At 43.3% G+C, this 17,300-nt stretch overlaps 1 protein-coding gene across 9 annotated transcripts in view; it reads right to left on the reverse strand.

Annotated features, from left to right (window-relative positions):
* The window catches only part of RPS6KA5 (ribosomal protein S6 kinase A5), a 185,259-nt gene extending 168,607 nt beyond the window's left edge, over positions 1-16,652 (reverse strand). For 7 of the 9 annotated variants that reach the window (XR_009264722.1, XR_009264721.1, XM_058740021.1 and 4 more), the window contains exon 1: positions 16,519-16,652. Coding sequence is in view for 5 of the 9 variants with exons in the window: in XM_058740021.1 (XP_058596004.1) it covers positions 16,519-16,618 (100 nt within the window). In the remaining 4 variants the exon portion in view is untranslated. Of the gene's footprint in view, positions 1-16,167; positions 16,269-16,518 lie in introns of those variants that run through there. The other 2 variants (XM_058740018.1, XM_058740015.1) reach the window with 2 other exon arrangements.
* Positions 16,653-17,300: the final 648 nt, after the last annotated feature.

The following is a 17,300-nucleotide window of genomic DNA, read 5'->3' on the forward strand; positions in this document are numbered from 1 at the left end:
TCCCATGTTAATAAATTCTCCCCCATCCAGCCTTATTATTCTGCCACTCCTGGCCCAGTACCTTCAAGATCCACTCCCCCACAAACTCCTCCTGTTCCTATTGGTACTTATTAGCCGGCTCCTGGAATTATTTGTCTGAGTATTTCCTCCCGGAACAAGAATATCCCTGATTAGATTATGCAAAGATTGCATCTAGTTGTTCTAGAAGAAACAGGGGTAGAGGGTGGGGCAGATTCTAAAGAGGACAAGCATCATTCTGGGAGGCATGAACCTCAACAAGTTCTTTGCATGGTGTCCAAACAAGGGAGGGCTGTTCTGTTCTAACAAGACACTGATTCTGCCTGTCCCGAGGATCAGGGAAATTCAGGGGTCCAAAATTATCAGGCTCATCCACCCAGATGTCCCCATCAGAGATCTCAGGGTCCTACTCTTTCCATCTGAGGGTGCTGACTTTGACTCTAAATACCCTAGGTATGTATTCAGGTGTATAGAAGAGGCAGGGTGTATATATGAACAACACAGAATAAAGGACTTACTTAGGGATTTGATCCCACACACATATGAGAGTTCAAGAGTCTACGTAATCCTGCTGCTTCTGTGTCTGGAGCTGAGTCTGAAAAGAGCAGGGCAAGCAAGTGGAAAAGAAAGGTGAACGTGAAGGGGGCAGGAGCAAGGATAGACTGTAATCCCAAAGACAAGCTGGAACCCATGAAGGTAAGTAACAACCTGTCTGTCTCTCATACCTTCCGCGCCTCCAACTTTGATGACGCAGGCAACCTGGGGAAAAGCTGCACATTATGACCAAGGATCCTAAGCAGTTGATGGAGGTGAACCAACAGGAGCTAAAAGAGCTACAGGCCTGGCGGTTAAAGCTGCATGCCAACAATATGACACAGCAGATTGGCAACGACGTGTGGGAGCCGCAGCAGTGCCTAGTACCAACCTTCACACGTAAAAGAAATACGGCTGCTGCTTCACTTCTGCCTTTAAATCTTGCTCAAAATATCTCTGTGGCCAGTGCTAACCCAGAACCCAGAGGGGAGTTCCGGGAAACGTAATTCTCAGGTTAGCTCAGCCGCCGCGGTACAAACCTACCCAAGAAGATATACGGCTTTCCCACCCTTAGGATTAAATCCAGGGCCTGCTTCCTTAGCATCAGCTGTCCTCTGGTTGCAGGCAATGACAGTCTTTTCAAATGCTGCCATGGAGGCTGTCTTTTCACAGTGTGTCCTGCAATGATAGCTGGCTGGCCTAAGTCTGTCAGTCCCTCATTTTCAACGTTTCCAAAGGTAAAAGAGGTCAGTCAACTCCAGGATCCTTTTATAATTACCACTGTCCCCATACCACTCGAGTCACAGAGCTGCAACATGACCCAATGCTTCGCCTTCCATTCAATGCCAGTCCCAATGCCTTGCAGGTCGGAGTCTCAGTAATTGTTCTGTCACACATGACAGGGGTTACTGCCAGCAATGGTGTCCCTCCCTGTTGCGATGTCACCAGTGGGCGACCCACTCCGATACCCTATCTGAAGTAAGCTTCCTAGAGCCAGTGAGGTAATGTCTTAGCTGGGGCTCACGGGCACATAGTTTGTTTGGAAAGTAATCCCAGTGAGAAGGAGTGAGGAAGAACTCAGGAGAGTGAATAGGGAAGAAGGAAAAGCCAATACAAGGATGCATTATCAACTCAATCTAATCTGGAACTGGACCTTTTGAGGAATGTATGGAATGCCCGTCAGAATTTTCCACTCTCGGATCAATACAGAGAAGCATTTATTATCAGCTTCCATCATCCCCCATTAGGTGAGGGTGGCCCCAGTGGGACATTCACTCCGTACATTTCTGGGATACGCACTTGTGCTTGCCAAGCCAGCTCCCACTAGGGTCCCAACCCTTAAAGTCAAAGTCCTGGGGTAGAAAGTAAAAATGTTCAGCACGTATACCTGAAATTAGACACCATCAAACTGTAGTGAGCTGAAGCCCACACAGAACTCTGTGCTACGACTGGACTCTAGAGTGAGGCAGATAGAAAATGGGCTTGGGCACTGCGGGTGTCAGAGACAATACTAATCACGTGTATGTTTTCAGAATTCAATGAAACACACAAAATGCTTGGCAGATTTCCTAACACACACAAAGCTCAATGGATGATAGGTATTACCATCAGGTTAGACACTGATCTAAGACTGTGGCAGCGGCAATGGGGGAACAAGAAACAGATAAAGGAGATACTGCAGACTTATAAACTACACAACGGGGAGAGTGAACGGGTAGGCAGGGAGAACGTAAGGTAGAGGAGGAAGTCCAGGATGGTTCTAGCTAGGGTCCTGGAGGGATGGAGAATGACAGTCCCACGAAATACAACATGGAAAGCTGGAGGAAGAAGCATTATTCAACTTGAGAGTGTAAGGTACCTATGGGCAGCCTGCCCGTTTTCTGTTCTGTAGGCAGTTGGGAATAACTGATCAGAAACTCAATGAAGACAGCCATACTGAAAATAGACTTGGATAGTAGTTCAGGCCACGACGATGACTGATTTCCCAGAAACAGTATGCATATTTACAAGAAAAGAGGGCTGACGATGGATTACCAATATTTACGAGACACACACAGCGATGGAGGCCAGGGAAAAAGAACCAGGAGGAAGGGCACAGTGTCCCTGGGTGAAGGGAAGACAGTGCCAGCACCTGAGCACCAGGTGCTCTGAAAGAGGTTAAGTAAAACAGACATTTCCACCGGATCAGGAAAACAGGGAAACCTTGGTGACTTCAGAGGGTACCGTCATGCTGGACAGATTGGGACAGAAGCCCTCTGCTGCAGCACATCAAAGAATGAACGGGAGATAACAAAGTAGAAACAGCTGTATAAACTGCTCTTTCAAAAACTGGTGGAACAGAGAACGACAGCAAAGACTCGAGGGCCACAGATTTTTTTTTTTTCTTAACAAGACGATTCAAATGTGTTCGTGGGAAGGAGAGTTTGAGGATGAGGGAAAGGGGAGGGAGAAAATGGGAGTAAGTTCTCTGAGGAAGTGGAAGATTTCAGAAAGAGGTGTGAGAGCACGATCTGACTCAATCATCTTTATTTAATATGCTTGGCTTTATTTTTAATATGCCAACTAGGAAATATGTATTTAGCATCTAATTTGCTGAGACCAACCTAATAAAGTTATAAAATAACTTTTCTTATGAAATCTTGCTTTTTCTTATTCAACACTACAAAAACATAAGCTTCTTGGATTAATTTTAGTTTCAGTCAAAAGGTGACAATTGTATGCAGTGAGAAACAAATCTTCCTCTGCTGTTTTAGTTCTTTTTTTCTTTGTGTCAGGGGGAACTAAATTATTTATGAAACAATTTATCAGATAAGCTCTGTGTGTCCAGCACAGTATTGCCAGCACATACATAACTCTGAAATCTAGAATCTTTAACCTCTGTCAGCAGGGTCCAATTAGCCCAGTTCTAGGGAATATATGAGAGCCGGAAAATACACTAAATAGTTAGCACATCAGGTTCCTTTTAACTGCCAGGTGGTAAGCTATTCTGAAGCTGTTTAGATTTGTGGTTGGGCCTCCAACCATGTCTCTGGACAGCGTTCTGCTGGAGGCAGAACAAAGTTATATTTAATATCTGTGTACTTTAAGACAATGCTGCCCACTTTTCTCTTACTGCCAGGGTCACTTACCTTGAAGACTCACTGTACTTTTGGTGTATAAAACAGTCATGTTTACTTATCCAGCTGATTTTGGAATGGCACGATTGGGCCAGCATGAAAATGGAGTCAATAAGAAAACAAAATGCTTATAAAGCAGTAACAAACAGCCTTTTTTCCAATACGCGTACCAAATAAATTTAACTTAGAAGAAGTGAACTAAATATAAAACACTTCAAAAAGAAGAAAAAGAACATTATGCTTACTAAGAATTTTGGCATGATCCAGAGAACATGTTCAGAGAACTGACCTCTGGGAGAGCACAGAAGCATTTCAATGGCTATGCCTGAAAACCTCTTTTCCATAAGCGGTTCCACAACGTTCTGTAAACTTTCATCTTATAGCGGGCACATTCTGTGTCAACTTTCTGGGTGTTTTTCTAGATCTAAGAATTTTTAAAAGACCAGAGTAACAATTTTTTTTTTTAAACGATGAAGTTCTTTTTCTCTTCTTGAATACAGAATTGCCTTTGCTTCACAATTCATAGAGGGGAAAAAAAATACAAGAGCTCAAAACTCCCATATCTTCCTGCCACTAAATCAACAAATGCACCTGTATCCTCTCCCTCTTCCCTTTTATTATCCTAGAAGCGGTGGCATTCTCTTATCAGAGGCCAATCTCTGCTCCCACTTCATGTCCCCTTCCTCTAAGGGACCCTGCTGCTATCAGCTATCTGCTCGCACTTGTGGAGTTTTGATCTCAATCTCTCTCTCTCTCTCTCTGTAATGGATTCAGACTCGTGGTATCTAGCATGTTCTAACACCACTCACATTAAAATAACCAGAAATACCCACCTCGAACCCCCAGGTTCTGTCTGGCTAAGTCCCCCTCTCTAATCCCCTCCAGAACCAAGTCTCTCAAAGTTGTTTCCCCTTGCATCCATTCCCTCAGCCCATCCGCTCTGGCTTCTCCTGCCAACTCGAGGCCATGGCCACTCTAGATAAGGTGGTGAGCTGAGCAGTCGGACTGGACATGTGCCCATGAAGCACCATTCCACCTGGGCTTCCACAAGGTTCTTTCTTGGCTTTTCTTCTGGCTGTTTCCCCTCGGTGCCCCTTTGTAGCACCTCCTTTTCTACACATCCTCTGAACTGTCCAGTTGTTCAGGGCTTGCTTCTGAGTCCTCTTCCTCTCTCGATTCTACAGTTTCTCCTAATTTGATCCCACCTCCACCTGGACCTTCAATGTCACCTAAATGCCACCGATGCTAGGATCACTGCCTGCAGCACAAACATCTTTCCCAAGCTTCAGACCCACACCTTACTAATGAACTAAAGCACGGTGACTTAGATGGGACTTGGGCCAGACTGCCTGGGTTTCAAAACTAGTTCTTCTACTCACTTCCTGGGTAACCCTGAACAGGTCAGGGAACCTCTCTAAGACTCAGCCTCCCCGTCTGGAAAACTGGAATAGTAATAGCACTCACTTCATAAGGTTATGGTGTGGATTAAATGAGTCAATGAAAGCACCTACCTACTAGGTGGCACACAGCAAGCTTTCATTACCCATGATTACTCTTACCATGTATGTTCGTTAGAATACGTCAAACATATCTCAAACTTGCTTTGATCCACGTTAAAACTGGATCCTGTCCTTTCTGCCCACTCCCATATATGATTTACCATCTGTGAGTTCTAAGGCAGAGGTCTAAGATGAGCCCGTCATGAGGCTCTGCATAATCTCCTGCCCCTTGAATGAATGAATCTGGTAACGCCCTTGCAATAAAGGATGTTTGCAGATGTAACTAAGGTCCCAAATCAGTTGGCCTTATGATGAGCAGAGTAACTAGGTAGCACTGACCTAATCACACGGGCCTAGAGATCACAGAAGAAGATCTAAAAGTCAGGGAGTCAAAGACTCTCCGTTGCCTGAAGATGGAGGGCCAAATGACAAAGAATGCAGATGGCTTCTACCAGCCGACAGAGGCCCCCGGCTCACCGCCAGTGAGGAAGTTGGGACCTCAGGCCAACAACTACAGGAACGAAAATCTGCCAACTACAAGAATGAGCTTGGAAGTGGATTTTTACCGAGAGCCTCCAGACAAGAGTAGTATGGCTACTACCTTGATTTCAGCCATGCTGGGAGGGAGGACTTTTAACCCACCAAACTATGAGCTAATAAATGGGTGTTATTATGATTCCTAGATTTGTGGTAATTTGTTATGCAACAATGGAAAATTAATACACCATCTGAACAAAGAGCACCTTCAAACACACATCTGTTCCAGCCAGAAAACGCTCTATGAATACAACACTAAGCTCTGCTGAGCTTCTATCTCCTAAATACATCGCAAACATATTCACAATTCTTAATCTGTTACCTAATCCAAACTGTACGTTCCATCTGAACTTCTGCAACAGCACTTAACTAGTTTCCCTTCATGCAATCTTCCTGCCTATTCTCCTCACAAGAGCGGGAGCCATTTTTTACAGTGCAAAACTAATCTCAGAAAAATCCTTCACGGCCTCATGCTGCACTCAGGGTAACACCTGAACACCTCATCATAACCTTCAAATCCCTGCACAAAATGGCTCTGGCCAGCTTTTCAGCCTCATTTCCTGTGACTCACCTGCTTGGATATGATGTCCGAGGCACAGAGGCCTGTCTTCCAGTAACCCTGGTGTGCCAAACCATGTCCCACATTAGGACCATCTGTGTCACTTCCCCCGACTCACCACCCTGTGATGGCCAGGGCCTCGGCTGAATGTCACCACTTCACAGAAGCCTTCTCTCACCCCTAACATGATGCCAGGCCCTCCTGTCAGACTCTCTCACAGAATCCTGTATCTTTTTTTTTTTTTTTTTTTTTTTTTTTAGTATTTATTTATTTTGAGAGAGAGAGAGTGAGAGCAGGGAGGGACAGAGAGGGGGAGAATCCCAAGCAGGCTCTGCACCATCTGCACAGAGCCCAACGCAGAGCTCGATCCCACAAACCGCAAGCTCACGACCTGAGCCAAAATCAAGAGTCCAATGCTTAACCCACTAAGCCACCCAGGCACCCCAGAACCCTGTATTTCTTCACAGAGTTATCACAATTGCAATCATATGGCTGGTTGTATGATTGTGTATTTAAGGTCTTTCTCTCAGCTATAGCTCAGCGAGGGCAGGAGCCATACAGTTTGTTCCTTGCTAAAACCCAGCATTTGGTACAGTGCCAGACGCACTGTAGGAATTCAACAGTCCTTAATGAATGAATAAAACTGTGGCTGTTTTGCCCAACTTATACATGGCAAAATTAGGTGATGAGTTTGATTTGTGTGTGTACCATAGATGTGCCCTAATCCAGCCATAATTATAATGCCTCCTTACGAACAGATGATATAAATACAAAGGACATATGGGGGGCAAGTTCACTGGAAAGTGTCACTGCAATTCTGCTAGGATTCAGCATTCATGCCCTCTTAAGGCAGCATCATATTTAGATCTGAGGTGCAACATTATCCTTATTGCATATTTTGAATAGTTTCTCCCTTAGGAAAAACATATAAGTCCACTCCAGTATTGATGTGGTCAGAGGACAGAGTGCTTCAGTTGACTGAATTTTCCAGTTGATGAAGGGATATTCCACTAATGTAGAAAACTGCCTGGTACAAAGACAGCCCTGTGTACGCTCTCCACCCTTCTGCCAACAGAATTCATTTTTAAAAGTATGCCTCTATTTTATTAATTTCTCATTATTTCTCTCACTTTTATCATTTGTATAAAAAAACAAAAGTGCTATTAGTTAATAAAGATCTCACTTTTTTTCTTTTAGGAGAAATATAAAAATAGCCTGAACACCATATGACAAAGATTTTATTTAAGAAAGCAAAACAGCGAAGAGAAAGTCAAGTATCTTCCCATATTGCCAATATTATTTATGCTTTGTTTGTATGTGTTTGAATATAGATCCATTTAATTACATATTTACCTAATCCTTCCTCTGGTCTAGAAAAGATTCAAGGCAAATTACTTGGATGAACTAAAGCATAAGAACGAAAACAGAAAAAGGTGGCAGATTAGAGACCAAAAAATGATACTAGAAAGACTTAAGATGCATGCCAGACCACAATTTTATGTGATACAGGCTTGAGTTGTGAAGCTTTCTAGCACTAACTTGATAAAAGAGGGACCCATTTCACAGCGTTCCTAGGAAAAACAGAACAGCTGGTCAAAAGCAGTTCAGCTAGGGTTGGTACTAACATCAGAAAGGAATGTCTTCTTGGGGATTCCTTAGAGAGGACACCACTCTGCTTCTACTAAGAAAAACACTTGTTACCATTTTCTACTAAAATAGTTGCTTCAATAACTGCCTGCTGCACATTGTTATCATACCCAGTTATCCAGGCTTGGGGCAAAATTATCTCTTGGCTCACCCAATCTTAAGCAAGGTTTAATAGTTTCCTATTATTGCTGTAAAAAGAGAAAGAAAAACAACCCCTAAACTTCATGGTTTATTAACAACCCAAACTTGTCTTCTTAGAGTTCTGGCGATCAGAAGTCTGAAACTGGATCTTACAGAGCTAAAATCAAGGTGACAGGAGAGCTGCCCACATTCCTTGGCTCATGGCCCCCTTTCAGCAATGGCATCACTTCAAGCTCTGCTTCCACGGTCACATCCCCTTCTCTGACTCTGACCCTTCTGTCTCCCTCTTATAAGGACCCTGTGATTGCATGAGGCCCACTTGGATAACCTAGGATAATCTCACCTGCAGGATTTCTTGGCCTTGTAAGGAAACATTCATAGGTTACAGGTTAGGGCATGGACACCTTGGAGGACTTGGGGTGTCTTTATTCAGCCTGCCACACAAGACTCCACCATTTACCTATTTGCACCTACCTAAATTGTGAGGATGATGTCAGAAAACAGCAATGTAAGGCCAAATCTACAAAGTAATGGTAAAGCTTACCAATGGAGAACTTAATCAAAAGGGTTTTTTTTTTTTTAAGTTTTATTTAGTTTTGATAGAGAAAGAGCACAAGCAGGAAAGGGGCAAAGAGAGAGGGGGAGAGATGATCCGAAGCAGGCTCTGCACTGACAGCGGTGAGCCTGATGTGGGACTCGAACTCACACACTGTGAGATCATGACCTGAGCTGAAGTCAGATGCTCAACCGACTGAGCCACCCAGGTGCTCCAATCAAAAAGTTTTAATTCAAGAATTAACCTCAGAATTCTTTTAAGTAGCAAGTTCACCTTCCATATCCTAAATAGTTTGATATACAAAAATATTATTTACACAATTTTTTGTCAGGAACACACTGGTTATAAAAAGAAGCACACCTACACAAAAACTTGAGTGTGAAATAAAGTAACTGCAATACCAAGTACTATACTAAAAATTGGGAATTTTACCTCCCTATTCTGTCTGCAGTCACAGGGGAGAATGCCTACTGAATGTTAAAAAAAAAAAAAAAAAAAAGTGAGATCATCAGCTCACTCAATACTTTAGGAAGGTATTAAGCCCAGAGAGCTCACTTGATTTTTGGAGGAACAACTATAGCTGAACCCAAAGGGACATTGCTAGGGACAAACATAATGAGGGCAAGATTCTATTTCAGACCCTATTCATCTTCCTTCACAAACCAGAGGAATGTAGGAGTGCTCACACCTTGGAGGTGCATAAAGAGATCTGTAAATCATTATGGGAGCTCAAAGGAAATAACTGTGACAACCCCTCCCTCCCACTGCATTCTGGGACTGACATCTCTCCATGGTGGATTTAATTGTGAAGTTTCAATCAACACATGATGTTATTATGTTAGATTTTTCCTGAGAGGGGTTTTCACCAAGCATCAGCTTCTTTTTCACAGGAAGAATTCAATCCTGCCCACCAAGCCACTTATGTCTCCAGGAAGCTGAGGTTTCAAGATTCTTTCTTGCTCTGGAGTAGAAGATTAATGTTGGGTCTGATACGACAGGAGACTTGCCACCGGAGAAGGCTTTTCTGCCCAAGATATACTTGAATCCCTCTTGACTTAAGGACTGAGGACCAAGTGAGATTTATCCCAGGAATGCAGGATTGGCTTAACACCCCCGAATTAATTAATGTAATATACCACACCAATAAAACAAAAAACAAACACCACATGATCATCTGCATAGGTGCGGAATAAGCATCTCACAAAATCCAATGCCTTTTCATGATCAAAAAACAAAAAAACAAACAAAAAAAACACATCCAAATAGACTAGGAAAAGAAGGGAACTTCCTCAACTTCATACAGGGCATCTATGAAAAACCTGTGGCTGACCTCATACATAATGGTGAAAGATGGTAAAAAACTAAATCTTCCCCCCTAAGATCAGGAACAAGACAAGGATGTGTACTCTCACCAATTCTACTGAACATATCATACTAAAGGTTCTAGCCTGGGCAATTAAGCAAAATAATAATAATAATAATAATAATAATAGGCATGCACATTGAAAAGGAAGAAGTAAAACCATCTCTATTTGCAGATAACAAGATCTTATAGGTAGAAAATCCTAAGACATCCACTAAAAAACTATTAGAACTAATAAACTAGTTCAGTTGCAGGATACAAGATCAATATACAGAAATAAATTATATCTCTACATACTTAACAATGAACAGAAATTGAAATAAGTAAGAAAACAATTCCTTTTACAATAACGTCAAAAAGAATAAAATATTTAGGAACAAAGTTAACAAAAATATACAAACTTACACTCTGAAAACTACAAAATGTTGTTAAAAGAAATGAAAGGAGATCTAAATAAATGGAAAAACCTTCCATGTTCATGGATCAGAAGACTTACTATGCTAAGATGGAAATACACCTAAAACTGACCTACAGGCTCAATGTGATCTCTAACAGAATGCCAGTGGACGACTTTGCAAAATTTGACAGGCTAATCCTAAAATTCATATGGTTATTCATGGGACCCAGAATAGCTAAAACCATTTGGAAAAAGAAAAACAAGATTGGAGGACTCACACTTCCCAAGATCAAAACTCACTAAAAAGTTACAATAGTCAGCACAATGTGGTTCTGGCATAAGGAAAGAGAGTCTAGAAATAAATCCATCCATCTATGGTCAATTGATTTTCCACAAGGGTGGAAAGACAATAAAATGGGAAAGAATAGTCTTTCAACAAATGGATCAAAAACCCAAATACAACAGCTAAGACCATAAAACTCTTAGAAGAAAATAGGTATAAATCTTCTTGAACGTTGGATTAGTCAATGGTTTCTTAGATACAATACCAAAAGCACAAGAAACAAAAAAGGTAAATTGGACTTCACCAAAATTAAAGGCTTTTGTGCCTAGAAGGATGCCATCAAAAATAAAAACAAAATGACAACCCACTTCATGGGAGAACATATCTGGTAAGAGACTTGAATTAAGAATATATAAAGATTCACATTTCAATAACAAAAAGACAAATTAACCAATTAAAAAATGGGCAAAGGATCTGAAGAGACATTTCTCTCAACATATGCAACTGGCCCACGATCACATGAAAAGATGGTTAACGTTATTAACCATTAGGGAAACACAAATCCAAACCACGGTGAGATACCACCTCTTACTAGGATGGCCACAAACAAAATGATAATCACAAGTGTTAACAAGGATGTTAACTGGAGCCCTGTACATTGCTACTGGGACCATAAAGTGGTAAAGCCACTTTGGAAAACACAAAGTTAAACACAGACCTACCATGGGATCCAGTAATTTTACTCTTGGAATGTACACAAAAGAAACAAAAACATAGATCCACACACAAAAAGTTGTACACAAATGTACATAGCACCATTATGCACAACAGCCAAAAGGTGAAAACAACCCAAATGTCAGTCAACTAATGAACAGATAAACAAAATATGGCATATCCATATAATGGAATGGTATCTGTCAATTAAAAAATAAAGGGCAGATACGTGCTGTAACATGGATGAATCTTGAAAACACTACATTCAGTGAAAGAAGCCAGCAATAAAAGGCTACCTATCGTAAAAATCTATTACATGAACTGTCCTAGGCAAATGTACAGAGGCAGAAAGTGGAATTAGCAGTTGCCTAGGGTTGGGAATGGGTGGTGAAAATGCTGAGTGGCTGATAAAAATGGGCAAGATGTTTCTTTTCAGGGCGATGGAAATGTTCTAAAATTAGATTGTGATGGTGGTTGCAGAACTCTATAAATATACTAAAATTCACTAAATTGTACAATTAAAACAAGTGTATTTTATGGTATGTAAATTATATTTCAAAAATTCTGTTTAATAAATACTGCTGCCTCCACCTTGTTCTTTTTCTCCAATTGCTTGTTCTGGGGAAGCCAGCTGTCATATCATAAGGACATTCAAATAGCAGTATGGAGAGGTCCCCATGGCAAGGAAGTGAGGCATCCTGCCAACAACATGAGAGAGAGATGCCTTAGAAGAGGACCCTACAGTCCCAGACAAGTCTTCAGGTGACTGCAGTCCTAGTCAATATCTTGACTACAATCTCATGAGAGATCTTGAGTCAGAACCATCAAGCTAAGCAACTCCTAGATCTCTGACTCACTGAAATCATGTTGTTTTAAGCCACTAAGTTTTGGGGTAATTTGTGACACGGCAATAGGTAACTAATATCCCTTCCTTGACCCTCTCTTTAGTGTTGGGCTCTCTCTCTTAATGCAGGACATCTGAAGAAATGTCTTCCCAGCAACCCTTCCTCTTCTAAGAGTTTGGTTTCACCCCCATCCACATGTTCACTACAGTAGCTGTCATGTTAGTCAATCATGATCCCATTCCCTGGCCTTCACTGAATGATCTGAAAGTGGGCATCTGACCAAAGCCAGGTCAATAAGGTCCTTCCCCTGAAATTTTTATTCCTGAAATTGTGAAAAAGGCAGTATCTCTCCAATACCTATGGCTGTAAGATGTAAAACTTGGGGTCTGTCAGCAACAATGATCTCTCCCGTGTGGGAAAAGGTAGACAGCAATGGATAAGAAGGAAGCCTTCACATAAAAACAAGCAAAGATCTGGGGTGCCTGGATGGCTCAGTCGGTTAAGTGTCCAACCTCAGCTCTGGTCATGGTCTCACAGTTTGTGAGTTTGAGCCCTGCATCCAGCTCTGTGCTGACAACTCAGAGCCTGGAGCCTGTTTCAGATTCTGTGTCTCCCTCTCTCTCTGCCCCTCCCCCACTCATTCTCTCTCTCTCTCTCTCTCTCTCTCTCTCTCTCTCTCTCTCTCTCTCAAAAATAAATAAACATTTAAAAAAGCTTTTTTTCTAAGAAACAAGCAAATATTCAAGATGGAGGGAGTACAAACAACATATGTCTCTGGCTCAAGGGATTTTTGACTCGACTCTGCCCTTCCAATGGCAAGACCATATCTATCTTGTAACCCCACCATCTAAACCAGCACTCAGGACGTAAGAGGTAATGAAATATTTATTGAATAAATGAGTGGGTAAAGTAATCCAATATCCTTCCAATATAATCCCTCCCTCTTTTTTTGTTGTTGTTGCTGTTCAACAGAGAGATTTGATTATTTGAAGCCTAAAGGTCCTAACCTTTTCTTTGCTGCTTTTATACTCTGTATATCCCTCTGTTGTTGTGATTATGACAATATATCCTAATTACTGGTCCACATCGTCTCCTCCCCTATCAGAGCGCAAAACATTTGCTTATCATTTTTGGTATCACCAGTGCCATTTAGCCTAGAAAACAGAAAGTGACAAGAAATGCTTAACTGATTCAAGCAATCGTTTACTCCATTCTTCAGTGTTTATAATTAATGCCATCAATTTATCAACCACTTAACATTTACAAGATACTGGGAAATACAATCAACTATTGGTTGTTGCTTGGTCCTGGATTCTCATCTACTCAACGAATTCATTCAACAAATATTTGAATCCATACCATATACCAGGGGCTGAAAATGGACAAAGGACACGGTGTCTGCCCTCAAGAACCCTACAGTCTAGCACAGACGAGTGAATCCATTATTACAGCGCTGTATGTTAAATATTACTGAAGTGATACACACAGGCTGCTAAGCAGTAGCAGGGGTCATGGGGAGTTTCCACTCTACTTCAGAAGGCAAAATATACCCAGGAAAAGAGGAGAGCCAGCAATGTGACATAGGCTAAGCACCAAAGAAGTGATTTATTTTCTTGGTTACATGGGACTAATTTGCACACTTTAAGAAAAGATACTAGGGGCGCCTGGGTGGCTCAGTCGGTTAAGCGTCCGACTTCGGCTCAGGTCATGATCTCACGGTTCATGGGTTCGAGCCCCGCGTCAGGCTCTGTGCTAACAGCTCAGAGCCTGGAGCCTGTTTCAGATTCTGTGTCTCCTTCTCTCTGTGACCCTCCCCCGTTCATGCTCTGTCTCTCTCTGTCTCAAAAATAAATAAACATTAAAAAAAAAAATTTTTTTTTAAAAAAAAAGAAAAGACACTATCATTAAATGATTTTCAGATTTTCATGCAACCAACATCTTCGGAGTGTCTCACATGTGCCAAGCAAACTGCTTAGCACTTTTTCAGCAGGGTCTCATTCAATTCTCCCATTTCGTAGATGAGAGAAGTGAGCTCGAAAGAGTTGAAGTGACTTGCCCAAGCAAGTAAGCGGCAGAGCTAGGATTCAGAATTAAGTCTTCCGATCCCATGTCCACGTATACCAGGCCACTCAATCTACACAACTGGAACACCTCCCATGTCTACACAAGTGGAACGCTTTCCATGTGACTTTCATTGCCTTTTCATTCATTCTAGAGCATACAACATGGTGTTGGACACAAATGGACAGTCACCAGCTGCTGACTTGATACGGCTATAATGCTTGTCCACGTTGTGAGAAGCAAAGGACCACGTCAGATCAAATTACTTTGATGCCTGTTATAGCATCATGTGCTGACAAGGATGCAGTTGGCTATAGATGAGCAAATCTTTCAAGTTATATTTTAACACTATTTTTGACCACTATATCCGGTCAGTTGTTCCAGTGTTCAGCAGTAAATCAAAATGACTGTTCATTTCCTTTGACAGTTAACAGTACTAATGAATTCAGGATAATCTCACCATCTATCAGAACAATTTCTAAAATGCAAACTTGAAGGTGATGATTCACAGGGTTAGCAGAGAAGGAGAAGTAAAGCAGCACTCACTGTTATCTATAAAACTAGCATTGTTTGCAAAACCCAGAAACTGAGCAGTTGGTCTACTGCTAATAACAAATAGGTTGCTCTTTGGTCACTTAGCAAAAAGCTGCTTGTTGCACCATGGCCAACAGCTGAGGAGTGTATGTAGCTTTTGTGATACAGCACAATTCTACATATATAAATCGGTGAATTGTTACATAAGATTTAAAAAAAAAAAAAAAAAAAAGAAAGAAGGAAAGAAATTCAAAATCTCCACACCAGAAAGCACCTGATACTGAGCCTGCTGGCACAAATCAGATTTTAATACTGAATAAATGTTTACTGAAAAAAAAAAAAACTGACTTCATGGCTCTTTCAAAACATAAGTTGTCTATTAAATTGAGAGAGAAAAAACAAACCAACCAAACCCACACAGGTTATGTTAGGATTTCAAAAAGATTTGGGGTAACTAGCTCAGGATACATAAGAAATTCACAATGACCAAAAAAAAAAAAAAAAAAAAGTTCAAAAATGTTGAAATAAGTAAACATGCATTTGACATCCCTCTTCAATTAAGTCACCACACTGGCACGCAGTGGAATGCTAACCAGCAATCTCCTTAGAAATAACAAAAACTAAAAGAACAGGTGACAGATGTTAGCTTTACAGTCTGTTCAAAATGATAACGAGGTGTACCAGGTATGCACCTGATATCTGCTGTATAAGTTCTGTATCTACATCTTTATATGCCAAAGAAACTGAATCATAACCCTTAATAAATGCTCACGAGAACATTTAATAGCAATAACGAACTCGTTAAATGTATTAAAATGTATTGTCCAGAAATGAAAAAGTATCTCTAATACGAGACCGGGCTCCACAAATCTAAACCCAAACTGTAGTGATTAGTCAAAATAACCATTTTCCAAAATGAGCCACTCGTACCCACACAACGAATAAAGTAATCTCACAAGTATGAAGCTTGGGACAACTCAAGAGATCTCAAATGTTAGAACATTACAACGTGAGCGCTTAACCAGGCTGGTTAGTCGCTTCTACTTAGAGCTTTAAATTTACAGAACCTTCTTCGCAAGCGACCTTTGAAAGACTTCAAGGCCAGGTATAGTATTTCATGATAATTGCAAATAAAAGCACTCAGATCCTGAAAGCCCGCGATCCCTATCTACCTCACAAGACACTGGACTCGTGAAACACCCCGGGGAACAGCCACCCTTTACTCTGTACAGGACCCCGGGGCTTAGGGGATGGTTCCACAAACCCCCACCGGGACCACCGTTAGGGAAGGACACGAGGGGAGGAGAAGCGACTCAGGCTCCCCAAACAAACCGTCGTTCACCCCACACTCAGGAAGGCGCACCTTTCGCCCCGGACAGGATGCAGTGACAGATCTGTCACCTGTGAGGGAAGGGGGCGCGAATACATCCTCAGAGATGAGTGCCAACAGGCAGCAGTCCGCCGCTCCGCCGGCCCCAACGCCCCGCGCCCGCCGCTCATTCCCGGGCTCGGGAAAACTTTCGGCCCGCGACCCCCTCAGGGTCGCCCCCACCTACAGGGACCCCGGGCTCCCGCCCAGCCCGCGAGGCCCCGCCCCGGGCCCGCCCCCCACGCCCACTGCCCGGCCCCGCGCCCCCGGCCCGTGCGGGCACCCGCGTGCCCTCAGGGCGCGCCCCCGCGCCGGGCCCGGCCGCCAGAGGGCGGGGTCGCTCACCCGTCCGCAGCTCGTGCTTGACAGTGAGGAGCTGCTCTCCCCCGGCGCCGCCGTCCCCGCTGGTCCCCGCGGCGCCGCCGCCGCTGCCGCCCTCCTCCATCTTCTCCCTTTTCCGATCCCGCGGGGTCCTACGCGGGAACCCGGGAGACAGCGGACGCCCGGCTCCTCACGGCTCGCGCTGCAGCTCCGGGAGCCGGGATGCGGCGGCTCCAGAACTCGGACGCAGCGACGAGTCTCTTTCCCGCTCTGGCCGCACGGCTCGCTCCTCCGCCTCCTCCCCCTTCGGCGGGCACCGCTAGTACCGCGCAACCAAACCGCCCCCTGCACCGCCGCCTCCTCCTCCTGGCCGCTCCGCCCACAGTCAGCAAGGTAGAGAAGCCATTCTAGCCGCCATCGCTTATTGGGCACAGGGCGCGCGCATCTGTGAACGCCGGCTCCCATTGGGCAATCCTCTCTGATGCTTCGGGGGGCCGCCCCGCCCAGCTCCTCGAATTGTTGTTGCTTGGCGGGGAGGCAGGAGAGGGAGAAACGCGACCACTCTGATTGGTGAGACCTGAGATCCTGCCCCGCCCATTTCCGCTGTTGCGCACGCGCAGTCAGGACCTTCCCTTCCCTCACCTCTCCAGAACTGTCACACCCCTTATTCCCCAGCTTCGATCTGTTAGTAAACAGTGTCTAGTAGTCAGGAGGCGCTTGGAGTCTGTGATTGGCTATTGGTGAAAGAGGCGGGGAGGGCTGATTGGAACATTTGGTCCGCCAATCACAATGGACAGAGGAGGGGC

This window comes from Neofelis nebulosa, chromosome 7 (genome assembly GCF_028018385.1).
Source record: "Neofelis nebulosa isolate mNeoNeb1 chromosome 7, mNeoNeb1.pri, whole genome shotgun sequence".
NCBI classification, from domain to species: Eukaryota; Metazoa; Chordata; class Mammalia; order Carnivora; family Felidae; genus Neofelis; species Neofelis nebulosa.